This window comes from Pteronotus mesoamericanus, unplaced genomic scaffold (genome assembly GCF_021234165.1).
Source record: "Pteronotus mesoamericanus isolate MK-2021 breed Mesoamerican mustached bat unplaced genomic scaffold, CSHL_Meso_final contig_123, whole genome shotgun sequence".
NCBI classification, from domain to species: domain Eukaryota; kingdom Metazoa; phylum Chordata; class Mammalia; order Chiroptera; family Mormoopidae; genus Pteronotus; species Pteronotus mesoamericanus.
In genome coordinates this window covers 3,863,067-3,890,733 of record NW_026555049.1, presented here as the reverse complement: position 1 = coordinate 3,890,733, position 27,667 = coordinate 3,863,067, and the positions used below count along the sequence as shown (strand labels likewise).

General features: G+C 47.4%; 1 protein-coding gene across 1 annotated transcript; it reads left to right on the top strand.

Annotated features, from left to right (window-relative positions):
• The first annotated feature begins 1,475 nt into the window (after nt 1-1,475).
• Nucleotides 1,476-26,563, top strand: LOC129081993 (von Willebrand factor A domain-containing protein 5A-like). The gene is given in 17 exon segments (XM_054587695.1): nt 1,476-1,536; nt 1,655-1,857; nt 2,154-2,376; nt 2,464-2,654; nt 2,910-3,024; nt 6,399-6,568; nt 6,841-6,929; nt 7,127-7,271; nt 7,726-7,805; nt 14,665-14,779; nt 15,533-15,697; nt 15,938-16,038; nt 16,330-16,598; nt 19,299-19,421; nt 20,605-20,735; nt 25,031-25,157; nt 25,682-26,563. Coding segments are annotated over 17 exon segments (2,370 nt in total). The 5' UTR covers nt 1,476-1,493; the 3' UTR covers nt 25,762-26,563.
• The last annotated feature ends 1,104 nt before the right edge of the window (nt 26,564-27,667 follow it).

Here is a 27,667-nt window from a genome sequence, read left to right as displayed (position 1 = left end):
TCCTCTCCCCACAGCCAGGGGCGGCCCTCCCTGTGTCGATTCCGTAGGAGCCCTGCTGCCCAGTCCATCTTTACCCAGTTCCTCAGAATAGAAACAGACACAACACAAAAAGCCTGATTTACTGGCGCTGACCTGTAGATATGGGGCGTGGTGTACAAGACACACCATTGCTGCCAGATGGGTGAGCGCGGGGCCTTTGCTCCGGGCTGATTGAGTAGGGCCCACATTTTATGGTGGTTGGGGTGTGCACAGAGGGCCTGAGATAGTCCTGCCACAAGCTTAGGAGCCCCTTAGGGGGCTGGGGGGTGCGGGGTGGTTGCTCAGGGAAGGAAAGTTACCTTTCTCAAGAGCCGGCCTGCTTTTCTGGCCTGTGGGCTCCTGAATGATAATTTGGGTCCCCAGTGGGACCCTGGGGCTCCAGGTAAGTGCATTAGATTCACTTCCGCATTCTCTCTGTTCCTGGCAATTACATGTTGGTTCCCTAATGTTTATTTTCAGTAAAAATCCCCCCCTGATGGGTGCTGGAGGTTGCAGCTGAGGTCAGCCTGCGACAGGCAGGGAGAGGCAGCTCCCTGATGACTCAGTTCAGAATGGTTTGGAGGGCGGCTTCCTGTGACTTCAGGGCCAGAGACTAGGACCAGAGCCACCTGTTGATTGTTTGGATTCAAAGGTTATAAAGTCAGTTGTAACCCATGTGCATACATTTTGTGGTGCTATATCACATGAAATGGTTGTCTAAGAGAATAATAAAATTTGGAAGGTATGTGTAGGATGGCCTGACATAAAATAGAGGACATGTTGAATATATGCTATATTAATATCTTGGACAGAAAACAAACAGTGCTTTCAATTATAAACCACAAAGGAAAAGGTATGAGATAAGTTATCTAAGTTGCATGGGGCCCTTTGGTATCAGGCAACTTCTTAAGCGCAGGTCTCTGAATAGCATGATGCAAAGGAACAGCCAAGTTCTATTCGCAATAGTAAGAAGAACGATATTAATGTGCATTGTCATTGATTAAAATGCTTCCTATAGGCCAGGCCCCATTCTAAAACTTCATACGTATTAGTTCACAGATGCATATATGATGTGCAGGTTATTAGGATTTTCATTTTCGAAAGAATACTGAGGTTCAGAGGGGATTAAGTTAATCACCTACTGAATACACCTACGGACTGGTATCGTCAGTGCACTTCCGAAAGGCGGACCTGGTGTTTGAACCAGCCTTAGGGTGTTTCAGAGATTTCCTGTTTAGCAGGCACTTGGCGACTTTGACAGCTTTCAACCTGGGCCGGGCATTGAAAACGAGCCTTACTAGTGGCACTTTGTCCCCTTCTTTTCAGCTACTTTCTCCTTCCTAGTTCCATCATTAGCCCTCTGAATAGAGTTTTTCGCCCGAGAGAAGCACACAAGGTACTGGTGTTTGAATAGATAATCCCCACCATGGCCCTCTGTTCACGATGTGTCTCTTCCACAGCAACGCTGTGCCACCATGGTGTGCGCCTGTGGTCTAATAACGCGCCAAAATGAGCCAGGTGAGTCTGATTTGTGAGTCGTCCTTGCCATTGTAGCTATGGCACCCAACACGATGCTGGCCCGCAGGAGACGTTGTATTAAATGCTGTTGAACTCTTGAACTCCGGTCTGTCTCCAGTGCCCCTGAAGAGCATCTCTGTGACCGTGTCCATTCATGAGTTTGTGGCTGGTGTGTCTGCTACCTTAAACTATGAGAACGAGGAGAACGTTCCTTTGGAGGCCTTCTTTGTTTTCCCCATGGACGAAGACTCGGCCGTCTTCGGCTTTGAGGCCCTGGTGGACGGGAAGAAAATAGTGGCGGAATTACAGGAGAGGATGAAGGTACCAGGGATGAGTACATTATCGCTTCCCTTTTTTCCCTGTGTTGCGTACCCTTCAGGATCCGTATCGGACGGGCTTTACGAAAGCGCTGATACCGAGTGCTTTGTCCGGCACTGCCCTCCGACTGACGCTCCCCTAAAACCATCGGAGGGAAGAGTCACTCAGAGGCCCTCGAAGTGCAGCTGTGAACTTGGCCAGACCGGACGTCTCACCCACCAGGCTTCATTTCTGTGCCCCTCATCTCCTCATCAAACACGTCACCTGTGATACCGCCTTTCTCTCCTTCGTCTCCTTAGGCCCACGCCAATTATGCGGAGGCCCTCAGCCAGGGCCACCAAGCCTTCCTCTTGGAGGAGGACAGGGACTCCAGGGACATCTTCTCTTGTAACGTGGGGAACCTGCCCCCTGGGTCGAAGGCGGCGGTCACCCTGAAGTACGTGCAGGAGCTGCCCCTGGACGCAGACGGGGCTCTGCGCTACGTGCTCCCGGCCATCCTGAATCCCCGGTACCAGCTCTCCAGTGAGTGCCCTCCTCCTCAGAGGGTCGCGGGGGTGGCGCCCTGGGAAAGCCCCTGAAGGGCGTAGGGGTGCCAGAAAGGGTGGGAAGGGAAACCACAGTACGGTAACTTCCTGTAGGACGGCCGCAGGAGAGGGGGGATTCCTGTAGTCCCTCTGGGGGACCTGCCCTACACGCTCAGCCTGGTCGCCACCGTCAGTTCCCAGCACGGCATCGAGAGGATCCAGTGCAACTGCCCCTTGAGTCCCATGGAGTACCTCGGAGATAAGACTTCTGCTCAGGTGATTAGTAAGAGAAAAGTGTTGTTGCCAGCACCCTGTCCTTGGGTCCTGATCTTCTTCCTCGCTCAGGCTTTCCTCACTGTTCCGCGCTTTCCCCCAGGAACCCAAGGGGATCACCCTGTGTTCCTTGTCCTCCACCGCCCTCTGACTGACCCTCCCCTAATTTTCCTGTCTGCATTAATCTCCAGAGCCTCCTCTCCATCCTTGCAGGCATCCATAGTGCTAACGTGGCTTCTTTGCCTGTCCCCATCCCAGGTTTCCTTGGCTGATGGGCACAAATTTGATCGAGATGTGGAACTTCTGATTTACTACAGCGAGGTGCACGCCCCCAGTGTAGCTGTGGAGATGGGGAGCCCCACAGCAAAGCCAGGTGTTTTCTTCCGTCCTTGGTAGTTACCTCCTATGGGGGGAACCCTTGTCTTTAAGTTACCCTCAGATTAACCTCACTTTCTTTTTCTTCCTTCTATCCAGTAGCGGGTAAAAAACTGAAATAGCTTACACTAAGGGATGCAAAAATGGTTCAGGTCAATGAATATCATGTCCATGTGACTGTGTCGTACAGGCAAATTGAAGTGAGTTAGTAGATAATTGGACAAAGGACATGAAATAGAATGCACAGGGAAACACGGCTAAGTTATGAGCATGTGACAATAATCAATCTCTACAAGTATAAATGAAAATACAATAAAAATAATGATGTAACCTTTTTACTTTTCCAATGATCAAAGATTTTCAAATCTGGTAAAGGCTCGCGCTCTAAAAGATGAGGTGAATTTGGTGCCCTCATAGATTGCTTTAAGCAAAATACTTTGGTATCAAGCTTTTGAGAAGGAATTTGGCCACATGTGTCAAAATAAATGTTCATTTTGGTAATTCCAATTTTAAGAATGTCACCTAAGGAAACAAATTTAAATGTAAGTAAAAGTATTCACTAAATGTCCTCAAAATATCTTAGAGGAGCTAAATTCAGCATGGTAGGATTACTTGATGAGTTATTTCGCAGCAACCGAAATAATGTATTTTCACAGGTTGAAATAATATGGAATAAAAGGCTTCCAGAGTTTGTTAAATAAAAGTAAACAGACAGATTACTAAAAGAATCCAACCTATGGATTAAGAAAAACATTTAAAACCACATGAGATATGCAAGTATTAATTGTGATTAGATTAAGACCCAGCTTATTTTCTTAATTTGTTTTATCTAATAAATAACTTATGTATTGATTTATCAAACCAACAAGTATTGTTACCCAGAATTCTTTTTTTGTGGTAAAATTTATGACATAAATTTTAAGTATATGAAAACTAGTAATTTGGCCTAAATGTGTAAAATTTAAAATTAATAAAATTTATATAACCGGCGTTTTACCATTATAATAATTTTCCACATCTAGTTCTGTTGCCTGACACACGTTCACCTTGTGGTGTATTTGTCACCACCATCTGTCTTGAGAGCTTTCTAATCTTATCCTGGGGTCTTAATTTCTAAGTCTCAGTTTAGTTTCCTAATAGGCTCAGTGTTCACATTTCTTTAATTTTTCTGGTGGTCTAGATTTTCCTTAGTGTGTATGCACTTTTGATTATCACTGGTAGAGCACATGTCAGTCTGTTGGGCTCTTGGGGCTTCCTGGGCTTCCTCTTCCCGCTTGCAGAGACCCTGAGGGGTAACCGGGGCGGGGGACACTGCCCCTTCTGAAGCGTGGTCCACATTGGTGGCACGGACGCGTGCTTGGGCAACATCACGGCCAAATACTACGTCTTGGGCTAGGCTCGTATTTCTGTAACTACTGCTGCTCTGAAGACAATTAGCTATAGTTGGTCTTCCATAGGCTATTCTTCTATGTCCTTGGGACCCTTCGGCCGAGCTAGCCTCAGCCCCGAGCTGAGAGGTTGGAACTCCTTAGCCTGCCCTCACTCGTTGCCCCATCGTTTCCCCGTGCAAGCCGTCCCCGCTAAACCTGTTGGAGGCGGTCCCGGCCTCAGCCGGTGTGCTTCGCTCCCGTCCCATGGAGCTCCCCGCTCTGTCTTCTTCGCACATCAGTTGCCTGGCTTTCCCCTCCTCTAGCGAGCTCCCCTTGTGTGCCCCTGAAAGACTCCCAGAACAGTGACCCAGGTTTTCGTCAGGATTATTTGAATCCGCCAGAGAGAGTTTTAAAATGTTGCATCTTACAAGGTAAGGATTGAGGTCTCAGTGCCTGTCCCTCCAAGAAGGTCTGTCGGCCGCTTTGCAGATTGCGCCTTTGGTCCCCAGTGAGCAGCTGTGTAGACCAGGGGACGTCGGGGGCAGCCTTGAGGAGCCTCGTGAGTCCCCTGCAGCTGGGCCACTCAAGGCTTGCTTTCCAGATCGTGTGTGTGTGGCCAAGACGGCTTGCTGCTCCCACCTCTACTCAGAAGTGCAGAGTAGCTGGCAGCGCCTCAGCCATTTAGCGCTTTGCCAATGGGGACGTTTGTCTCCGTGATGAAAATGCAAAGTAGACTTCTTAAACTTAGAATGTACTCACCATACTAAGAACATGATTTTTTTTAAAAAAAAATTATGTTTACAATCTAAAACCAATAATTGTATCAAAAACTTTAATTTTATGAAATTATAAGCTTACTCTGAATCGAGCCCTAGATTGAGTTCCTTAAGTGAATTATGCCACTTAATTCTAAATGTACACTTGACGTAGGTAATTACTACCTTGACGAAGCAAGGATACTCAGCTACCTTATATCCAGAGACCTGGGTTATGTAAAAGTCATTCTTGAACCGATGTGCTGTCAAATATTTGCTGAGCCTCGCCCTTGTAGTCGGAAGCAGTTGGGCTAATGCAGTACTTTGTGTGTAAGCGAGTGGACTCGGTCAGCCCTGTAGTCACGGTGAGTCCCGGGCCCCTGAGAAGCTAAGCCTGCCGTCCGGGGAAGGCTGCGGCACAGACAGGATGCTGGCGTTCGATTCTGTGTCTGCTCCCGTTCTCTGAACTGCGAGGCTAGAGTTTATGTAAATCAGCCATCCCCGTTACACCTGTGTCTTAAAACTAGCATTTCCATTCCTCAGTTTTCACGTGCTCCTCAAAATAAAATCGTAACCATGGCTTTGACAACGTGGTGACACGGGCCCGCTCCCACGGTCTCCTCCATCCTCTGCTCGGGTGATACTATCATGGTTCCAGCACACATCCCGGTGCTTCTCTCGTTCTGGAGGGTATCGGGAAGTGCGCCGTACCCCAAGCAGACGGGCTGTCCTTGGTGTGTGCGACACTCATTTTGCGGTCAGCTCTCATGCATTGTCAACCAAAGAATTGTCCACATGGCCCTCATTTCTTTAAAGCTGTAACTGGAGAGCTAAACAAGAACCCATGTGATAAATTTCCTGTTGATTTGATTTGAGGAGAATGTGTCTCTGCAAATCAGTGAGGTTGATTCTTCTGGCAAATGCTGGAACATTTTAACTTAATGTATTTCACTAATTTGCGTAGCTGCTGGGAAACTTGCACCCAATTATAGTATTTTAATGTTTTCTTGTTCCCGGTAACCTCTAACCTCTTCATTCTCTTTAACACCTGTGCTGCTTCTACCACTTACATGTTTCGAACTCACCTCAGAACCTTTGCTGGAAGTTAGAGTACAAAGGTGAAAGCGTGGTTTATATTCGGGTTTTCTCAGCTTGCTCTGTAAGTCACTACAATCGATTCTTGGTGTCGTTAGTGTGTATGTTTGAGTTCCTTTTCTTCTTACAGTGTCCTTTTCCTTCCCGAGTAGGTTGTCTGATGGGAGATCCATCTGCGATGGTGAGTTTCTACCCAGATATCCCAGAAGCTCAGCCGCCGATGATGTGTGGAGAATTTGTCTTCCTCATGGACCGCTCAGGAAGTATGCAGTGTCCCATGAATAACCAGGACAAGTCTCAGGAGCGCATACAGGCAGCCAAGGTGAAGCTAGTTCTTTCTCTTTCCGGTCATGTGGCCACGTGCTTACGTGCGCCAGTGAGGATGAGACTCAAGGGCTCAGCTAGAGTCCATGTGGAACTTTGGGCCTGTTTCCAGCTGAACTACAGCTAAGGAGACACTGTGAGGCTGGCGTTGGAACACAGGGCCTGGAGGAGGGATGGGGGTGCACGGCCACACCCTCAGGGTTGGGTTGGCATCTGTGCGTCTGAGAGGACCCTCTCTCACGGGCTCCTCCTCCTACTCTCTTCCTTCAGGAAACACTGATTGTGCTGCTAAAGAGTTTGCCTCTAGGCTGTTATTTCAACATTTATGGATTTGGATCTACCTTTGAGGCATTCTTTCCGTAAGTTTCTAGGAAACTCATAGAGTTCAAAAAGGTACTCTAAAGAAAGGACTAGATTGTTAAAGTGGTTACAGCAGAGTGGACTTTGGCACTGGGGTTTTCAGGTGAGGTTGTTTACCGTGGGGCTCAACAGGACGCAGGGACTGAGTGCTGGACAGTGTGGAGTAGCTTCGTCCCTGAGCGCGCGCTCTTTTCAGGAATAGTGTGCAGTACACGCAGCAGACCATGGCGGAGGCGCTGGAGAGAGTCATGCTCCTGAAGGCTGACCTAGGCGGCACGGAAATCTTGGCGCCCCTCAAGAGCATTTACAGCGGCCCTTCCATCCCGGGCCATCCTCTGCAGGTACGAGTCGGAGCGGAGCCGACAGAGGGCGCCAGAGAGAGTGCATTTCTGTTCAAGGACGCTTAGCCCCGAGATTCTCTGTAGGGTTGTCTAACTGTGGCATGCCGTTCAGAGTTGTCTGCTGTGTAGTAAGGAGGGGAAGACGAGGGGCATTTAGTGGGATTCCTCTTCCTCAGCAGCGTGCTGCGACGTGTGGGCGATGGACATTCCTCGGTGGCTGCCAGAGCAGCTGTAGGTGAACCTAGCAGTGGAGGGGGCGGGGGTGATCGAAATGCCCAGGGGCTCAGTACAAACCACATGACACAGTGCAAGTGACAGTGTCCCATTAGAGATTTCACACCTGTCTGAAGAGGCATCAGTGTCTGTGGCGTGGAATAGTTGGGTTTTTGAGGGGCAAATTTTGGTATTTTAAAAACAAAGTCCACAGAGATTGATGAATGGCTCTTGTGTTCAGCTTTTTGTTTTCACAGATGGAGAGGTTAACGACACATTTAGTGTCATTAAAGAGGTTAAAAGCAATCGTCTGAAGCACAGGTATGTAGATAATGTGATTTCTGACTGACCCAAGTCGTGCCACATGTAATCTAGGGCCTCATGAGAGCAGCGTTCCCATTCCTTTTAGAGGACGGAATGCTTCAAGAATTTTAGTGTAGCCAGCTGACAGAATGTTTTCTACATCACCGTTTCCTCTCTGCTAAATAAGAAAAACAGTTTTCTAAATAACATCAATAACACAGTGCTGTCTTTGTCCCATATTCTATCTAAACTGCAGTGTAAAAAGCATTGAATAGTAAGACTCTTAAGAATAGAAACATTTTTATCAAAGTAGACAGAAGGCCTCACCAATGGGAAGTGTGCAGCTGAGTGAACTACCAGCGTGACCACGCGTGTCGTCATCACGCAGGTCAGGAGCCGGCCTGCCACTGGTGCCTCTCCTTCTCTGTTCTTTTCGGTCGTGTCCCCAGTTTACTGCCTTTTTTACCTCTCCAGAGAAATAGCTTTCCTGAGTGATGACATCAGGGGTTATTTTTGCTTGTTTTTGAATAAGAATAAATATTATACACTATGTTTTTATTCTGTGTATTTAGGTTCTTTCCCTCAGCAGTGTGTTGAGGTTCCCGTATATTTTGCATGAAAATACAGTTAATTTTTGTCGTTTTGTAGTATTCCACAGGATGGTTATACCATAATATATTTATCGATTCTATGGCTGATGGACATCAGTTTCACTGTTAAAAATAATGCTTTTGTAAATAACTTTGTATTCTTGTACATATAGTTTTTGCGCACACACGTGTATGCACATATATAAGCATGTATACATTTATTTTCACATATGTTCACACATTTTTTTGAGTTGGCATAGTTGTGGAATTTATTGTGAATGCCAGTTTTCCAAGTTATGTTAATTTCATTCATGCCAGCATTGTATGAGGGTTACAATCACCCCATTTTCTACATAAAATTTGGCATAGTTTGTTTCTTTAGATTTTAGCGAATTTTGTGGGTTTGTAGTAGAATCTCCGTATGACTGTAATTTGGATTTTTCTGATGACTAATGAAGTTGAGCACCCTTTTATTTTTTTTTTGACCACTTGGATGTCCTCTTTTGTGATGTCCATTAAAGTTTTTTTTATATTTTCCTCTTTGCTTTTAGTTCTTTCTGTGCTCTAAATATAAGCACTTTGTTCATGTCACTTGACATGAGTTTTTCTATTCTATAGCTTTCCTTTTCCCTGTCAAAGTATTATCTTTTGATTAATAGTTTTTCTTGGATTTAATATAGTTTAATTTTTTCGTCTTTTTCTTTGCACTTTATGTTTTTTGTGTGCCCTGTTAAAAAGTCTTTATGTACCGAAGATCAAGAAGCTATTTTCCTTTGTTATTTTCTAGAAGTTTTGTTATTTTTTGCTTTACAGTTAGGGCTACAGTTCAGCCGAGATTTATGTTTGTGCCGTGTGTGGAGTGGGGTCAGGCTGTCTTTCCTTTTTTCCACGTGCACATGAAATTGATACTGTGCCGTTTATTGGAAAGCGTTCCCTTCCTTACTGATAGGCAATGCTGCTGTTGTCACAGACCAGCACGTAAGCCTGTGGGTTGTTTCTGGAGCCCCTGTTCCATTTCCGTGATTTATGTGTTAGACGTGTGCTAGAGCCACACCTCGTAAATTAATGTCACGTTCTGAAAAATAAGTAATTTCCATTAAAGTCCTCAACCTCGGTCTTTTTCAAGATTGTCTTAGCTACTCTTGACATTTTGTGTACGTATTTTAGAATTAGCTGGTCAATTTTTACCACAAAAGAAAGTCTTGGGATATTGATTAGAATTGCATTGCCTTTTTGTATCAGTTTTGGGAGAACTTAGTATTAATTCTATTGAGTGTTCCAATTTATTTAAATGGTCTATCTTTCCATTTATTTAGGTCTTCTTGGCTCTTCTAAATGTGTGTTTCCAATATTTTCTTTCAAAAACTAAACTTACACAGAAATTGTAAAAATAGAACAATAGACACTCATACCTTTCACTCAAGTCTGCAGTTAGCAACATTAGCACATTTTCTTCACCTGTTATTGTTTTGTTCTGTTTTTTCTTTTTTTGCCACAGGTATCATAATCCTTCACATGCAAATAATTATGCACTGATTGAGAACATTTCAATAAATAACCAGAGTAAAACTACTCAATTCATGATATTTAATGTTGAGATAACACCATTTTATTAATACAGGCCATATGGGCCCATTTATCTAGTAATGCCCTTTATAGATTTCTGTTTGTATACATTTTGTTCCAGGAGCAAATCTCGGCACGTGTTTTATTTTATTGTTAGGACTCCTTAGTCTTCTCTGGGATAATGTCTCAGCTTTTCATTATCTTTCATGACATTGACATTTTGAAGATTCTAGCTACTGTTTGTTGTAGAATTTGAATTCATGTTCAGCTGCTTAAAATCATGTTTAAACTAATATGAAATATTTTGGGAGAAATATTCCAAACGTAACTGGGTCTGGTGACCAGTTTGACCACTCAGTTGAAGACGGTATCTGACAGGTCACTCTGCCATTTTGCAAACATCCTGCTCTCAGCAGTTTTTGCGTTCACTGATGATTATTGCCCAAGTGTTATTCCTGTCAGTGGATATGGAATGGTGACGTTTAATCTGTCAACTTTTCCATATTTATTGTCATCGGACTATAAAGAAGGACTTTGTCCTCCTCCTCCTCTCCCTTTACTTGTATCAACATACACTTTGAGTTTTCACCAGTTTTCAGTGTTTTCAGATTCATTAGTCTCATTATGCATTTAGATCCTCAAAATTTCCAGATTTGGCCAGTGGGAGCTCCTTTTAACTTGCTCCTATGTGGTTTCACATGTCTCTTTGGTTTATGAATATTTCCTTTTTTTCTTAAAAGAATGATTCAGGCTCACCTGTACATTCCCATTCCCGTAGGCAGTCATTTCTAGAATGACCCCTGTTCCTTTTAGTGCAAACAATAAATAGAAGTCAGTGTGGGAATGTTAGGTGTCACTCTTTGCCACTAGTCTGTAATTTAATGTAGGCATTTTCAGCAGACAGAACTAGCAAATGGTTAAGAAAAACATGTGTTTTACTGATACTCCTATCCAGGGTAACAGCATAACATTCTTTTTTTCTCCTATTTTATATTTGTGTCTTCTTTTCTCCATGATGAGAAACTTGATTCCCCACAAAATATACTTATTTCCTTGATCTAACAATACACAAAATGTCTCCGTAATATTTTATAATTCTCTGTATAGAGGTCTTCATGAACTTTTCCTTAGATTTTTTTCCTAGGTGTTTGATGCTAATTTAAAAAATTTAAATATATATGTGTGTATATTATCCTTACCTGAGGACATGCTTACTGATTTTAGAGTGAGGAAGGGAGGGAGAGAGAGAGGGAGAGAAGCATTGACGTAAAAGAGAAACATCGATCAGTTGCCTCTCGCATGCACCCCAACCGGGATGGAACCCACCACGTAGGCAGGGATCCTCACCAAAAATTGAACCCGCAACCTTTGGTTTACAGGATGACGCTGCAACCAACTGAGCCACACTGGCCAGGGCTAAATCGTATTTTTAAAAGCATTTTATATACTGGATGATTATTTCTACATAGAAATTGTTTACGATGGTTTTTTAAATTTATGTTGACCTTGCCTAAGGGAGGTATTAATTCTAATAGTATATTTGTAGATTCTTTTAGATTTTCTGTGGATAATTATGTTTGCAAATGATGTCAGTTTTTCCTTCCTAATCCTTGTATTTTAAATTTTCTTCCCTCCTGTATTGCCCTGGAAAGAAGCTCTAATAGCAACCTGAGTAAGAGTGGTCATAGCTCACAGCCTTGCCTTATGTTGCATTTCAGGAGGAGCATGATTAACGTTGCTTTAATAGTGTGCGTGTTTGTTCTAGGTCCTTCTGTAGATGTCCTGTGTCAGGTTAAGGAAATTTCCTTCTATTTGTGTTATGAGAATTCGTTTTCTCTTTCCTGACATTTAAAACGATAATTAATGGTTGCTGAAGTACATCAAAAGTGTTTTATGTATCTGGTGAGATGAGTGCATGATTTTATCCTTTATTCTTTAGCATGTGAATTACAATGACTATTGGTATCTGTTAGACCAACCTTGCATTCCTGAAATAAACCCAAGTTAGTTGTGATCTATTAACATTTTTCATATATTTTAACTCAGTTGGCTCATAATCACTCAGGATTTTCAAATCTGTTTTCATGAGAAATACTGACTTTCTTTGTCATTCCTGTTGTGTTTTACTGTCAGTGTTACAGTGGCTTCCCGCAGTGGACTGAGAATAATCGCCTGTTTTTCGATTGTCTGAGAGGTTTTCTTTCGTGTTTCCTAGATGTTGCCGGGAGAATTTTTCTGTGGAAAGTTTTTCAAATCTCTTTATTGAAATAAAACTGTATTTTTATTTTTATCAATGTTGTTGATTCTTATGGGTGTTGGTATACTTTATGTAAATTTTCAAATCTCTTTGCACGAAATTGCCTCTGATGTTGCCAGACGCTGTGACTGACGGAAACATTGGCAGACACAGAGGTGGTATTTCCTTTTCATTTCTCAGGTTGGTTGTGTGCGTCTTCTCTGTTTGTTTTTCTTGCCCTCGTGTTTGTCAATTTTAATAATCTTTTTAAAAAACCAGCGTTTTTGAGTGTATGGATCCCCTCTGTTCTATGATTGGTTCTGTATTAATGTTTGCTTCTATCTTTGTTATTCTCTTTCCTTTGACTTTTGTGGGTATACTGGGTGTTCTTTTCCTAAGATCTGGAGATGGATGCTCAGGTGGTTGAATTTCAAACTTTTTTTCTAATATATGTATTTAGAATGAGAAATTTAAACATATATGTAGCTGAATCCTAAATTTGGATATGTCATTTTCTGTTTGTGGTCACTTGAGAACATTTTCCAACTATCATTATGATTTCTTTTAAAACCTATGTTATTTAGAAGTATAGTATATAATTTCCTAATCATTTGTTTTTTTAAATTTTATTGTTAGCAGTCAGATATGGTATATATAAAATTCTGGAAATATTATGGGCCTCCAGATGCTGCTGTCTGTCCACTAGGAAGATTCGCTCTTTGCTTCTGGCAGGTTGCTAGACAAGAAGCAGGTAATCCTGCTTCTTAGTCCAGTTAGAGTCTAAGGAATATCAGTCATTCAATGGCTGGTTTCTTTTAGAGTCACCTCTCTAGAGTATAGTTCTCCGGGCTTCTGTTAAAACACCTGAGTGTCTCCCAGGGCACTCTCTCTTTGGGAAGCCTCAAACTGAAGCTGCTTCGCTTTCTAACCCCTTCGTTATCAGTGTGGACTGGACACCTGCTTCGAGGTGTAAAGGGATAGCAGATACCAGGCTCATCGCTCTTCGCTTCCCGCCTCTCCCTCTTCTCAGCCCACAGTCTTGGCAGCCGTCTGAGGTTTTCAAGGAGATGATTAAAAGTATTGTTTAGCTTCCTGGTTTTCCACTGTCTTGGAACAACTTGGTGTGGCATGGCTGTGAGCAGAACTCTCCCGGGCTGTTCTACTTTTAGTCGGAAGCCATATATTTAGGTTCCAGGTCTCCTGCTTGTCAGCTGTTTGGACAGATCAGTTGAGCTCTGTAAGCCTCAGGTGCCTCCCTTGAGAATGGAGGTAAAACTGTACTCATCGGTTGACCGTGAGGGTTAGAAAGGAGCGCGCCCAGGGAGAGCGTCAGGAGCCGGGCTTGACCCAAAGGGCGCGCTCCGCAGAGCTGTGCCGTTAATGCAGTTACTGCTCTTAGCATCGTCTCATGGAGCAGTTAGGCTGTAGGCATCTCGTGAGCCATCAAGAAATATTGTTATTGTTGATAAAACTAAAGCCAGTTTTCATTTTATACATAACAACACTTAAACATCCACTTTATAAGCCATAAAGAACCCAGCCTTCAGGTCAAAAGCTTGTTGGAAATTTAAAGATAATGAGATCAAGACGCTGGCGGGCTGTGATCTGTAGGGAAAATTGTCGCAGTTAAGTGTCAGTAATTAGCGGTCTGGCTTGGCCTTCCAGGTTCAGAGCATTAGTCCTGGTGCCGGTGTCCCTAGACACGGGGGTGACGATTCGCACGACCCTGGTTCAAAAGGGGCCGATACATGTGCCAGAAGAGCGCGGTATTTGTTTGCAGGAGAACTACCCTCGTCCTGCCGTCTAGAATTGCTGGGATTACTGGTACTGCCCGCACCTTCTCTGTGTACAGACAGGTGTATTTGGGGCGCCACACTGAGATTAACGAGCTACTTGGTGCCCGTGGCGAGGGCAGGGAGGGGCTGTCCAGTGAGAGGAGCGGCAGGCGCTGTTCCCGTCCTGCGAGGAGCCTCCCGCCGCCCCGGGCGGATGTGGTCCCAGATCAGTGTCAGTCCTGCGCTGAGGGGAGCATCTCTGACTTCCTAACTCTCCCGCTTTCTTGGGACTGGTTATTAAAAGAATTGATGAGGATATAATCCTATCGCATGGTTTTCTGTGCTGCTAGAATCGGTATAATAGGTAAGGGTTTGCAGAGGGCCAAGGAGTCAAGCAGATCAGCACTCCAATGCCTTCTGTGCCAGCGGGTCTGTGGTCTCGGACAGAGTTCTAAAATCCTTTGGGCCTCAGGTGAGCTGCAAAATGAAACAGTAGCCTGCCTCTTCGGAGTCCCGGGGTGATGAAATTGCATCATTAATTTAAGGCATGTGGCCTTCTGCAAGGTAGAGTATGCTCAATGAGCGGTAGCTCTTACGCTTTTGGTCAAGGACGTAGACTATTCCTCCCTGTATTTTTGACCGCTATGTATGATTTCATGATTTTGCCCTTGAGTGTCCGTCTGTGACATCCACCTGTTTTACACGTGCAGGTGTTTCTCCTTTGGTATTGGAGAAGGAGCCTCGACCAGCCTAATAAAAGGCATCGCCCGGGCAGCGGCGGGCACGGCGGAATTCATCACGGGCAAGGAGCGGATGCAGCCGAAGGTGCGGCCGTGGGCGAGGCCCCAGAGCGGCGCCCCACAGCGGGCGCGGCAGGGCCACCCGCCGGGAGAGCGGAGGCAGCGCAGCGCCTCTGGGGTGCATGGCCTCTGTCCCCAAGCCTTGGGCTGTGTGCCTGCTGGGCTCCTTTTGGCTTCGTGTTGAAGGGCCCACTGTAGTTTCTGGGGGAATGGCATTTAGTCCCGGGCCTTGGCAGCCCCGAAACAAAATGGTTGACGAGGTCAGGGCTGTGTGTTTAAGACAAGAAACAGAAACTAAGAATGTGACTGTCACGACTGGCGTTCCAGGTGTGCACCGTAGGATCTGGGTGGGTCCTGTGCTCTATCCTCCATGCAAATGATGTGCGGAAAATAAGGGCAATTGTAGTATGCCTGGCAGGGGGAAGAGGTGGGTAATCGATAGTCTGTTTGATTCCTATGCACAGGGGAGGGCACCTTCCCCCGCTGGTGGTACTTCTAAGTTCTGCTTTCCCAGCTGGTGCTGTTTCTTATCTAATGCCTAGTTCTCTAGGGTCTCTTTCCCCAGACATTGCCTTCCTTCACATTTATTCAATTCCTCTGCTTTACCTTCCTCATGTGTAAAGCAAAAGTAATAACGCCCATCTCCTGATGCAGTTTAAGGAATAGGTATAACATATATCATGCTGCATAGCACCTGTGCGTAATGAACATTCCGTCAGTTGGAGTATTTGTTGCCATTATTAGTATTGGTTATTATTCTGTTCTCTTTCTCCCCCAGGTTCTTAGGGCCCTGAAACGTTGTCTACAGCCTGTAGCAGAGGACGTTTCTCTGAGCTGGGAGTTGCCGCCTGGTCTGTCTGCTAAAATGCTTTCCTCAGAACAGACTGTCATCTTCAGGGGTCAGAGGTCGATCGCCTACGCCCAGTTGACTGGGAGGATGCCGGTGAGAGTCCATTCTTGTTTGTTTCTCCATTGAGAGTAGCTGCTGCCCTGCGCTCTGCTCTGGGCACTTGCAGGACAGACTTGGGCTGCCCCCTCCTCCGGCAGGTCGAGCCTCCGGTTTCCTGCGCGGCCTGGTCTCCGGTCAGAAGTGTCAGCGTGTGGGGTTGGGGAGCTGCCCCAGCTCTGACGTTTCCCGAGGTGCATCTCCCTTCCGTCATTTCTACTCTTCTGTAATTTCTAGGCAGCAGAGGCAACAGGAGAAGTTTGCCTCAAGTACACCCTCCAGGGCAAGAGCTTTGAGAATAAAGTGACATTCTCCCTACAACCCAAGTCTGATGCCAAGTGAGAATTCAGTTTTCCTTCTGCATTTTCTTTTTCCACTTCTTACCTCCATTGCTCCCTCCCTTCCTTTTTTCCCTCCTTCCTGCCCCTCCCTCTCCTCTCTCCTCCCCTCCCCTTCCCTCTTGTCTTTCCTATTTTGGTCTCGATTATTTCCCTAAAGTAACGTTTCCTTTTTAAGCCCCTCGGTTTCCTCTCTCCCCACGTGGTTTCCTCTGGCCCTCCCTGCCCAGCGAGGCTCCGGGAGCCGGCGCGCGGGCTTTCCCCTGCGTCACAGGGGTGGTTCTCTTTCAGCCTCACCGTCCACCGCCTGGCCGCCAAGTCCTTCCTCCAGACCAAGGACATGGGCTACGGGGAGACTCCAGCAAATGATAAGAAAGACGTGCTGGCAGTGAGCCTCGAGTGCGGAGTGATCAGCTCCCAGACAGCTTTCATTGCCATCAACAAGGATCTCAACAAGCCAGTTCAGGGACCCGTGGTCCAGCGTGACGTTCCAAGGCCAATGCTGTTTGGTTCTCCTGCGATGTGTTGCTCTCCTGCAATGGTGCCCTTCTCTGGAGCTCGTGAGTTTTTTTCTATTTCAACTCACATAAAACAAGGGGCCCTGGATGTCTGGATACAGGAATTAAAGTAAATGCCTGTGACTGGTCCTCTTGTCCCCCTTGTCTCTGCACATCTAGGATTTCGGACTGGTATCAAACTTTTCTGTCCTAGAAACCTAGAAAATATTCCTTTAGCAAGAAAATTTAGAGCAATCCAAGGGGATAAACATGAGGAAAAGTAAACAAAAGCATACATAAACACTGAGTATTTACCCTGTCTAAGTGGTCAGTTGTGCCGATAGATGACTCAGGACCACACAGACAGCCGAGGGGCAGCCTGGCCACGTCGGGACAGGCCGGTGACATGGGCCTGCCTCCGCCGCCCGCCGTCTCGGTGAGAGCTCCCGACAAAGGCTGGCGCGGCTGTTCAGAGGGCAGGCACAGGGCGAGGTGAGAGCGGACGGGAGTGGAACATGGAAGGGTATCTAGGGATGGACGCGCCGACCACGGGAGAAAGGAATAAAGTAGCAAGAAAAGAAGTGGGTGCAGAGGAGTGAAAGTAAAACTGAAAAGGCTGGGGAGGAGGGATCGAGACACAAAAGAGGGAGGAAGAACTCACAGACACAGACAACAGTGTGGGGATTGTCGCGGGGGGTGGGGTGGGCGGAGGTGGCAGAGGTCATAGGAGACATACATGGTAATGGGGAAATAAAATTTAAAAAAAAAGGGCATATTGTGTTAATATGAAAGGAATGCTTGCAACTCAAACCAAGGACAGTTCCGTGGGCATAGAGGAAGAAAGCATCTACATTCCAATGTTAAAGAGCAAATGAGAGGTGGGAAATGAGACGCGGCCTGTGCCTGAGCTTTTTATAATTGTTGCAAAGGGGAAGGCGCAGAGAGCGGTATCTCTGAGAGAACCGTCAGGGCTGCTGTGCTGTGGTGTGTGTGTGAGTCTCTGTGTGATTGCAGGACAGAGGGACCTGAGGGCGGGGTGCTGCTGACGGGGCAGTGCCCCTGCAGAGGGTCAGCGTGGGCAGGGCAGCCGGGGAGGGGCGCGAGCGAGGAAGCGGGGCAGGATGCGACCCCGGACAGCGGAGGAGGCTTAGCCTTTCACAGGACAGGACAGGCGCTGGGACATTCTTCCCTTACTGCCAGCGTGTGGAAGGAAAGGGGTGGAAGTAGACTTCAGTTCAGAGGCGGTGAGGCAAGCTTTGGACTTTCTGTCTGATCATTTTCTGTTGTTTTAGTGAGAGACAGCAAGATTCGCGAATGGGCGTGAGAGCAGAGGTGCAGAGCAAGCGTTTGAGCTGAGGGTTGGAAAAGGCCCTGCGGCCATGTGCAGAGCGCACTGCTCAGGGAGACATGGAGCATTGGTCAAGGAATGTGGACGGTCCAGTTTCATTGTGATATGTTGACTTTGAAATGTTTCATTTCGATATGTTTTCGTAGCGGCACAAACTACGAAAGGGAATCGGTTCATGTACCTGAGTTCAGCAGTGCGGAACAGCTTCGGTCTAAGAAAGATCGAAGAGAGGAGAGCGTTGGCTTAATTCTGAGGTTGGGTTTTGTCAACAGAGGTGGTGAAAAGGAAGCGAGGCACGCGGAACTGCAGATGGCAGTAAGGGAGTTGTGGAGTGTTGAACCTGAGATTTCGGCTGAATGGAAAAGAGACTAAAGATGCCAGGAAGGTTTTCTGTAGGAAAAAACAAAGGAGACAAAGACTTAAAGGTCCAGATGAAGTGGAAGTCCAGGTACAAGGAGAATCTGAGTTAGAAAGCTGGGAAAATTGGGTATTGTATTTTAAAAGTAGATTTCTTTTAATTAATTTTTTTCAGTGGGAGCAATTCTGCGTGGTAGCCAGAGCCTGGCTGGGGAGGGAGCGGCTGGGGTAGAACGGAGCGGAAGCCCTTGGACTTGAGCCTGACAAGCAGCTTTGAATCCGGGCGTCAGATGGGTCACCTTTGTGGTCCCTTCTCCTCTCGGGGCGATGGCAGGCTTTGGCCTGAAGGGAAAGTCTTTGATCTGGTTTTCAGATACCTCCGTGAACGGTGGACAGGGACAGAGAGGGCGGAGGTGGACAGCAGTGAGGGCCTGAGGAAGGTAGCCCGGTGAGGATGAAGGGGGAGCGATGTGGGTGTGGCAGTGGGGACAGAAGAGGTCGCCAGCCGCACCGACCCCACCTCGCAAACCTGGGTGCCTGGAGCAGCCGCCATGCGAGGAGCAGAGAGGGAGCGAAGATTGTTAGAAGGAGAGCGGAGATTGAAGTGACGTCGTTGGGGGAAGCCTGCTGTACTGACACTAAAGATGCACAAGAGGCCGCTGTGGTGTGTCAGAGTGGGCGGGTGTGTGCGGGATCTGGGCTCGTGGGAGAGGAAAAAGTGCCCAGGGAAGAAGGTGACTGAGGCCGACAGGGATGGGCCACCCCGCGCGTGTCTCCAATTCCCAGGGCCCTTCGCCCCCAGAGGGCAGCACGGGGAGGGGCGGGGAAGGTGTCAGTGTCTGTGCTGGACTTTCTCTGCTCTTACAACGGCCCCGACCTCCCGCTGTCCCCCGGCGCCTCCGCCCTCAGGAGCCCTTTTTCCTGCGTGAGCGCCTCGTACCGGAAGAACGGTTACGACCCCCATAGGCCCACGACTAACACAAGCCGGGACCCCCTAGGTGCGCATCTTTCTAGGGACTTTTCTCACCAGTGCTTGTCTGTCACACATATATGTCTAGGCCTGTGTCGATCTCCTGGTGCTGCAATAGGGAAGAAAGGCATGCTTCTCATAGCGGCCGACGCCGAGCCGCCAAGGGCTGATTCTTACTCCGAGAGCACCAGCGTGGGAAGCCACTGCACAGGTGAGGTGGGCCTCGGGTCTCCCTGCTGATCCATGGGGACTGCAGCACTCATCTTTGTTGCTCTGCTACCTTGTGGCTCCCTGTCCCCGGGAGGTAACTCTTTGAAAGACGTCAAGCAGAGGGTAAAATGTCCCCGTGTGTGCCAGGGTCTGCCCAGCTTCAGTGGTCTGCGACGAAGGTCACGGACCCCTCCCCCCGGAGCCCCTCGAGCTGAGCCTGCCTTAGACTCACCTCCTCTGCCATCGCAGCTCGCACCTCGCCTGCAGGTGCGCCCCCTTGGGCCCCAGCTGCATCATCACCCTTTAAGAAGCTGGGTTTGAAGACAGACCTTTCTGATGCTGCCCGATGCCTTTCTCTCACCAGAAAACGTTCCCCGGTCCTTCCCTTTCCTTGTGTTCCGAGCAGCTGGGCTTTTGTGACTTAGTTGGCAACTGCTGTGGACAGGGAGCCATGTGTGGGCCCTCCAGGCACTTTCCCTTTTTTCTCATGGGTCAGGCTTCATTGGCTCCAGTGCAGAGAGAAGGCTGAGACTCCTGCCGATTAACTGACTGTTAGATTGTGCATGTTCGCCAAGCTGAGATTCAGACTCGGACTTTTGAAACTCAGAGCCGTAGATTTGTTTCCCATTGGAGCAGATCTGTTTTTCTGGCGGACTACCTTTTAAGTTGCTCTATGTATATCATCCCATGTGATAAACAGCGAGATGTGAGATACTTTCTATGAATATTCTGTGATGTTTAAGCAAGTTCCATACCACTAGCCTCAGACACTAGACTGCTCTTAGGGGTGAACTGCTAACGGCTTCCTTTGTATCTGCTTTTTTTGATAATTAAACTTGAAGCTGTACTTGCTTAGACTTTTCTTCATATCCCTAATGTGTAAAGGGTCATTTAGCAGGACTGGAGAAGACTTTAAGCAGCACCTCCGTGTGGGTCCTGGGGTTCCCGCTACCTCTCTCTTGTTCCTGAGTTTCCAAGTGCAGCGCAGCCCTGGGGCGACCCTGCCCTGTCAGAGAGAGGACGCGTGTCCCCCAGGGATGGACCGAGTGGGACCTTGGTGGGATCTGCTGAGCTCTGCACCCTTTCTGCAGCCTGTCTCTGTATTCAGACCTCTCTCGCTCAAGTATGCCGAGGGCCAGAAGCTTCTCAACTCCTCATCCTCTTTTTTTTCTTTCTCCCCAAAGACTCTGAAGATAATAAACTTGTGCAGCTGATTTCCCTCCAAAAGGCAGATGGTTCCTGGGATCTGAATGAAGGTCTGGCCAAGGTCCTCGGGATGAGTGTGGAGGATGCGGCGGCCGCACTCCCTGGCGAGGTGAGAGTCAGAGAGGAGGAGTGTGTATGCGTTTGCGTGGCTGGAGTCCATAAGGAGAAGTGCGGTGAATCGTGCGTCGCCTGAGGAAGGAGAGTGTAGGGGGACATGGACTAAGTAAGTTTCCAGTGAGTAGAGGTCGAAGGTTTTTTTCCGGGTAGGTTAGAACAGAAAGTACAAGGGACTAACTTACTGCCTGGCTCGCGGGAGTGATGGATGACAAAGGGGAAGCAAAGATGCTCTCCTGCTTTACCTGATCCCCTGCCAAGCATCTTCGTTATGATCACAGCCGTTCACTGAGCGACCACTCTGTGCCCAGCGCTGCGCTAAGCACTTACCATTCCCAATCTTAGTTATTCATCACAATGAAGTAAAATAAATCCTGTTCATGTTGCTGTTTGTCGATGAAGACACTGAAGCCCGGAGGAGTATAATAATGTGTCTGAGTTGCCTCACCAGTTAGTGGCAGAGTTGGATTCAATGCTAGGACTGTCTTCAGAACCCCCATTATTGCTCCTCTTCTTCCTAAAGGAAGTGGTCCAGAAATTAGCAAAATTTTACGGAAGCTTGGGAGGGCGAAGTATTAGAGGGGGGTGGCCAAAATATTTCAAGTGTGTTCAGGTCTGCTGATGAAAACAAATTACGTTCCAGAATTTCAAGGTAACTTACTAAATGTTCTAACTGAGACATTGTTAAATATAAGACAAATGCCAAAATCCTGAAAAGGAGAAATGTCATTTTGAATTTACAAAATGTGGAAGGCGATTAGAAAACTTCAGATATCCAATACTACAACACCAATGCAGCATCTACTGGTCAGATGTGGCTATTAAGTTGTTAGAATATGGCACATGCAAATGAGGAATTTTTAATTGGATTGAGATGTGGTATAATTGGATTGAGATGTGGTATAATTGTGAAATACATGATCATTTTAGAGACTTAACGTGAGAAAGAATGTAAGATATTTCACAATTATTTTTATATTTATTATATGTTAAAATGATATTGTAAGCCCTGTCTGGGTAGCTCAGTTGGGTAGAGCGCCGTCCCTGTACGCCGCGGGAGCAGGTCTGATTCCTGGTCAGGGCACATACAATAATGAAACAAAAATGCACGAATAACGGAAACAGCAGGTTGATGTCTCCCTCTTTCCCTCCCTCTCCTCTCTGGAAAAAAAATTCAATCAATCCAAATATTTTAAGTATATTGTTAACTCAAATAATATTAAAAAAGGAATTGTGCCTTCCTTTATACTTTTACATATGGCTACCAGCATACTTCAAATTATATGTGCATCTAGCACTCTATTTCTATTAAAAATACTCTTCTAAAAGAGATAATTAAAAAGAGTCATTTTAAACCATTATACATTGGTTAATAAGATTAATGTATAAAACGTTAATTGAAGATATTGAGCATCATGAAGTTCTAACTTGGTTTCACTGAGAACAAAACATGGTAGACTAACGTTTCCTTTGGGCCGGCGACTCGGCCAAGAAATCAGAGGAATCGGGAGCCCTGGCCCCGACCGGTGGCACTCTGTTTTGGGCATCGTCCCACATAGTGGAAGGTTGCAGGTTCGATTCCCTGGGAGGGCACATGCCTGTGTTGGGGCTTTGATCTCCAGTCGGGGTGCATTTGAGAGGCAACCAAAGGATGTTTCTCTCTCACATCAGTGTTTCTCTTGCTCTTCTTTCTCCCTCCCTTCCCCCATCTCTAAAAATAAATAAGGAAAATCTTTAAAACCCTAAAAGAGCCCTGGTGTATCTGAATTTCAGTAAGGAATGTGAATTTTTCTTTTTTAGAAAAATTTTAACTGATTATATTTATCTTTTATTATTTTTTACTTTCTTACATTTATTTACTATGTTATTATTAAAAGATAATATGCGTATCTTCATGAATTGGTACCCTTCTTTCTGCAAATTACCTTTCTTTTTTTATATTATATTTTATTTCTTGTTTATTCTGACAGTTGTCCCAGTTGTTCCCCCCGTAGGGCCCCGCCCCGCCCCGCGCCCGCCCCCCACAGCCAATCCCCTCACTGTCGCCCATGTCCCTGGGTCATTCCTACCTGTTCTTTGACTCCTCCCTCCCCCCTTTCCTCTGGCAGCTGTCAGTCTGTTCCATGTTTCCATGTCTCTGGTTCTCTTTTGGTCATTAGTTTATTTTGTTCATTAGAATCCTCATATCACGGAGATCGTATGTTATTTGTCTTTCCCCGACAGGCTTATTTCGCTTGGCATAATCCATACTGTCGCAAAGGGTAGGAAGTCCTTAACGATGAGTATATGGACTGATTACAAACTAGTTCAACAGCCATCGTACTGAATAATGAATTTGTTTAACTTGAAACCGATGTTTAGAGCCACCGGGCTCTGAATTCCCTGGAGGTGCAGATATTCGATGGACATGTCGGTGCAGATGTCCGACAATGCTTTCCTATTTGTGTGTGACAAAACGGGGAGATAGAGTGTTAGACAGGAAAGTCAGGGTCCCAAGAGACGCGAACCATGGCTTGAATGAAAAGGAAATGAGCAGGAACCAACATACTGGTTTTCATTCTACATTCTCAATCCTACAGGTAGAGAATAGCTACCAAGTGACTTAGGAGCCGTTGCACGCGAAACTAGACGTTTTTCATGACCACGAACATGGTTGTTGAGGGCAAAGGATGTCAGAAAAGGTCTGCGTGTTACAGAGTGTGGGGCTGGGGCCACAGAAAGTTACAAGTGCATGTCCCTCCTGATGCACCCTTGAAAGAGGTAGATTTTAGACACCGCTGTGCTTGTTTCCAGACCAGGAGAGCCAGCATGGGGACTCCTACTGCTTTGATACAGATCCTCACAGGGAGAAGGAAAGGGACTGAGGATCTGGATGTGGAACAAGGCTACTCAGAGGACAGGAAAGCTGCTTCCAAATTGTAAAGGTCACGATAAAAGGGGACCTGTTGTCTCTAAACACTGGAATTGCGGGTCATGGCTGAAAACTCAAAGGAGCCTGTTTTCTGTTTTTATGCATGAGGCTTTCTGTTGAGCTACATGAGCACGATGACTTAAACCTGAATATTTGCTGTCCGACCCCATGTCGTTCACGTGCTAAAAGACTGACTTGGGCAAATCGTTTTCCTTTTGTAAACATGTTTTCTCTCCTAAAAATGTGGCTGTTGATGATCTCTCTCTCTTTTTTTTTTTTTTTTTTTTTTTTTTTTTGTGAGGGTTCAAATACCAAAACACCATCAAGATGCTTTAGAAGATAAAAGGCAACTGTACTCTGTTACGATCCCCACAAGTATGAGCTCAGAAATTAGAGTTTGATCACACACTCTTTATTATTTGGCCAAGTTTTACCTGCGCAGGGGCCACCTTTCCCTCGAAAGGAAAAAGGCGCCGCTGTAAGGGTACACGGGTTTTTATAAGCAGAGCAAGCAAGCAAGATACAAGGGCGAGAAGTGGCAGTTAGCGATAGGCAGCTTCTTTCTTTCTCCCTTTGCTAATTAGGTTCAAGGCTGTTACTGGGCCCCCCACTCTTTCTCTGGTCAGGATGTTTACCCGAGGCAAGGCTCAACCGTCGCCCCATGCCTCCTCCTCATTCTTGTCGACTCTGGCCCAGCTGCATGGGGGCTGCACCCTGATATGTTTTCCTTGGTACCAGTTTCTCCCTTATCCTCAGCTCTGACCCTGCCCCTACCGGCTGTTTATCTGAGTCAAGGCTCAGCCGCTGTCCTATCCTGCTACCAAGGGGGGCTCTAATTCTTCCCTTCATCTTGGGGCACTGTCTGCTCTAGTTTCTTGTTTCGGCCCAGGCTTGACCTAGTGTTAAAGCCTGGCCCCTTCATACTCCTGAGTTTCTTTCTGTAGTTTGTTAAATTTTACTGCTCACCTAAGACATAGTCATTGATTTTAGAGAGGAGGGAGGAGAGACACGTCCATCAGCTGCCTCCCGTACGCACCCTGTCTGGGGATGGAACCTGCAGCCTTGTGGTGTACGGGATGATGCTCCAGCCAACCGAGCCACCCAGCCAGGGCCGCATGCGTTTCTTTCATCACAGAGGGCTAATTCCTGTTTGGGGTGTTGGGGACTTTCAAGCGCTGTCCAGGGGGTGACACTGGCTTTCAAATTTAAGGCCTTTGCACCCTCGGAGGCAGTGGGTCCTCCCCTCGGCTTCCGGGCGGAACTGCCTTGCGACTCATGGTGAGACATAGGGAGGACAGGCAATGTCACTGAGCCGCATGGCGGGGGGCGGGGGAAGTGAGGAGGAGTGGAGGCTTCAGGGGAGCCTCTGCCCGTTGCAGGGTGCGGATCCCTCAGCCTGGGCCACAGTCCTGGCCGTGCTCTGGCTGCATGACAACCACAAGGACCTGAGATGTGAGTGGGAACTTCTGGAGAGGAAAGCTGTGGCCTGGATTCACACCCATGCAGGTAGGAGCTCAACCCTCAGACCCCGCCTCCTTCCCACCAAGGCCACTGGGCGCCTCCGCAGACAGGCCACGTCCGGGCCTGCGAGAGGGCGGCCAGGAGAGCGGCGCCTCCGTCCCCTCCCGGGCCATCCTGGGCCTGGCCTGTCCCGGTCGCCCCGCTCGCTCGCTCCGGGGTGGCTGAGGGTGCGGTGCGACGCTGGGCCGGGGGGGCGGGACATGACGCGGCAGAGGGCCCTGGACGCGGAGTGTGCGCTGCGCAAAGGACGTGCAGTGGCGTTGGCTCACCGGGCCAGCGCTGTCCTGAGTGTGAGCCTGTCCCCCTGAGGGGTGAGTGTCTCGCCGCTGCCCGCTGACTCGGGGCCGGAGGCGAGTGAAGGGAATCTGGGCGGCCTGAAGCCCGCGGCCGGCCGAGAGCTCAGGGCAGGACTCCGGGGCGATGCTGGGAGGCGCAGGGGAGCCTGGGAGAGGCACGCGTGCTCTCGTCGTTGGTCCGGAACCCGCATTTTTGTTTTCTCTCCGTCATAGGCTCCGCCGTGCAGGTGCTTGTTGAAGCCGCCATTGCTCTTCTGAAATCGTCCGTGGACCCGGCTGTCTTTGCCCCCTGAGCTCGCTGTCCGGAAGCTCAAGGGCCCCTTTTATGCTGCTGTCCTGGCCTTTCCCCTTTTTCCTGCGCATGTGTCTGTTTCTTGCCATTAAAGTAAAGGGTGCCCAGCCCTCCTTGCCTGTGTGTCCCAGGTTCTGTACGGATGTGATTCTCCTTTGCCCAGCACGTGCCCTCAGAGTGACAGATGGAAAACAGGTGACAGGGACTCCAGACTAAAGGTCGCAGCACTGCTACTAGGAAATGCCTGACCTGGAGAATTGTCCGCTTCATTCCTGTGTGTGCACTTTTGATTTCATGTCCTTAGGCGACCGGACTGGTGAGCGATACAGGTTTCGCTTCTTAGGCAGGATGAAGAGCTGGAGGGAGGCGGGGAGACAACACTGGGATTCCTGCCCTTGGGGAGACTGAGAGAGCCCCAAGGGTCCGCTGTGAGAGTGGGCGCCATTGGCCGCCTTCCGGATGACTGTGCTGGGCCCTACCAGCCTTTCCTGGCGCCCGCCCTCACTGCCTGAGGGTGGAGTCGCACCTGTGGGAGACAGGTGTTTCGTCCCGTGCAGGTTGCATCTGCGTAGGGGGCGATGACCGCTTGGCGCCCTGGCGCGGACCCATGAGGCCCCCAGGCAGGCTCTGACCCAGTCGCTGAACGAGACCGCAGGCTCAACGGCAGCTTCGCCTGAGCCCTGCAGCCTGGGTCACTCACGCCAGGGGAAAGGAAGCAGCTGACCTCTGCCCACATACCCTGTCCCAGTGGAAGTGACCCTCCTTGATGCGTTGTTTCCGCAAATGCTGTTGTATCAATAATAAAACGATTGTCTCTACACTATTCTTTGTTGTATCTGATCTTTTAGAGATTTAGTCGTTGGACCTGCATTGGTTTTGAAATTCTTTCCCTCCCAACGTTTCTGATACCTCCACAGGTCACATTGTGTCCTGTCCCCATAGCTTTGTTGCAGGCTGATTTCCTGTCTCGTAGGAATCAGGAGAAGAGCCCTAGCTAGAAATCCCCTGCTGGAATCCTGACCATGCACTTAAATAGTTACAGGGAAATAAACGAATGATTCCTCCCCTTAGGAGCTTAGTGTCTCCATCTGTAAACCAAGATGATTTAAATCAGAATCTTGTGATGACTTTTCACCCTGAGCACACAGGAACTGTGACAGGGCCTTAGAAACTGTTCTGTGAATCAGAGGATAGCTGAGGTGCGGGCTCCGTCAGATTGCGGAGGGAACTGGAATTGGGGAGATTTGCCCGTGTTTCATGTTGGAGACTGATCTCCCAGGACTCTTCCTAGTTTGCTCGCGGTTGAGAGTGTCCTGCGCAGGGCTTGTTTTAAATGCAGGCTTTCAGGCAACCCCGAGAACTCCTGTATTAAAGTCTTCACTTTAGCAAAGTCTCCAGGTAATTTACATGCACATTAAAGTTGAAGTGAGGGCTGAGCCTTTTCATGAGATAGGCTTGTATCCAAGCCTACCATTTTGATAGGCCACACTGATGGAATGACAAGGGACAGTTTCCTAAGGACCATGACATGTGTGGAACTACCCTCTGTCCACAAGGAGAGCCCTTTACATTTATAATTCCGAGCAAGTATTATATTTTTTTATTGATCTCCTCTTTTCTTACCCTTCAGCTTCCAGAATAGGGTTAGGCTTGGGGATTACCGTAGCAAAAAAATAGATGAACAAAAAAAAAAAAAAAAAAAAAAAACAATCTTGATCCTTTTTCTCAGTGCAGATTCAACTAGTTTATAAAATAACGTGGTTTTAGTTTTCCACTTGAGCTCTCCTGCTACAAATCGACCAACTGTGAATTCCTCAAATCTAAACAAGTGTCAGTCTTCATAATCAACAGACACGTTTATGGAAGGCCACATTCAGTGCTTGTTGCTTCACGTGTCAAGAAAATAC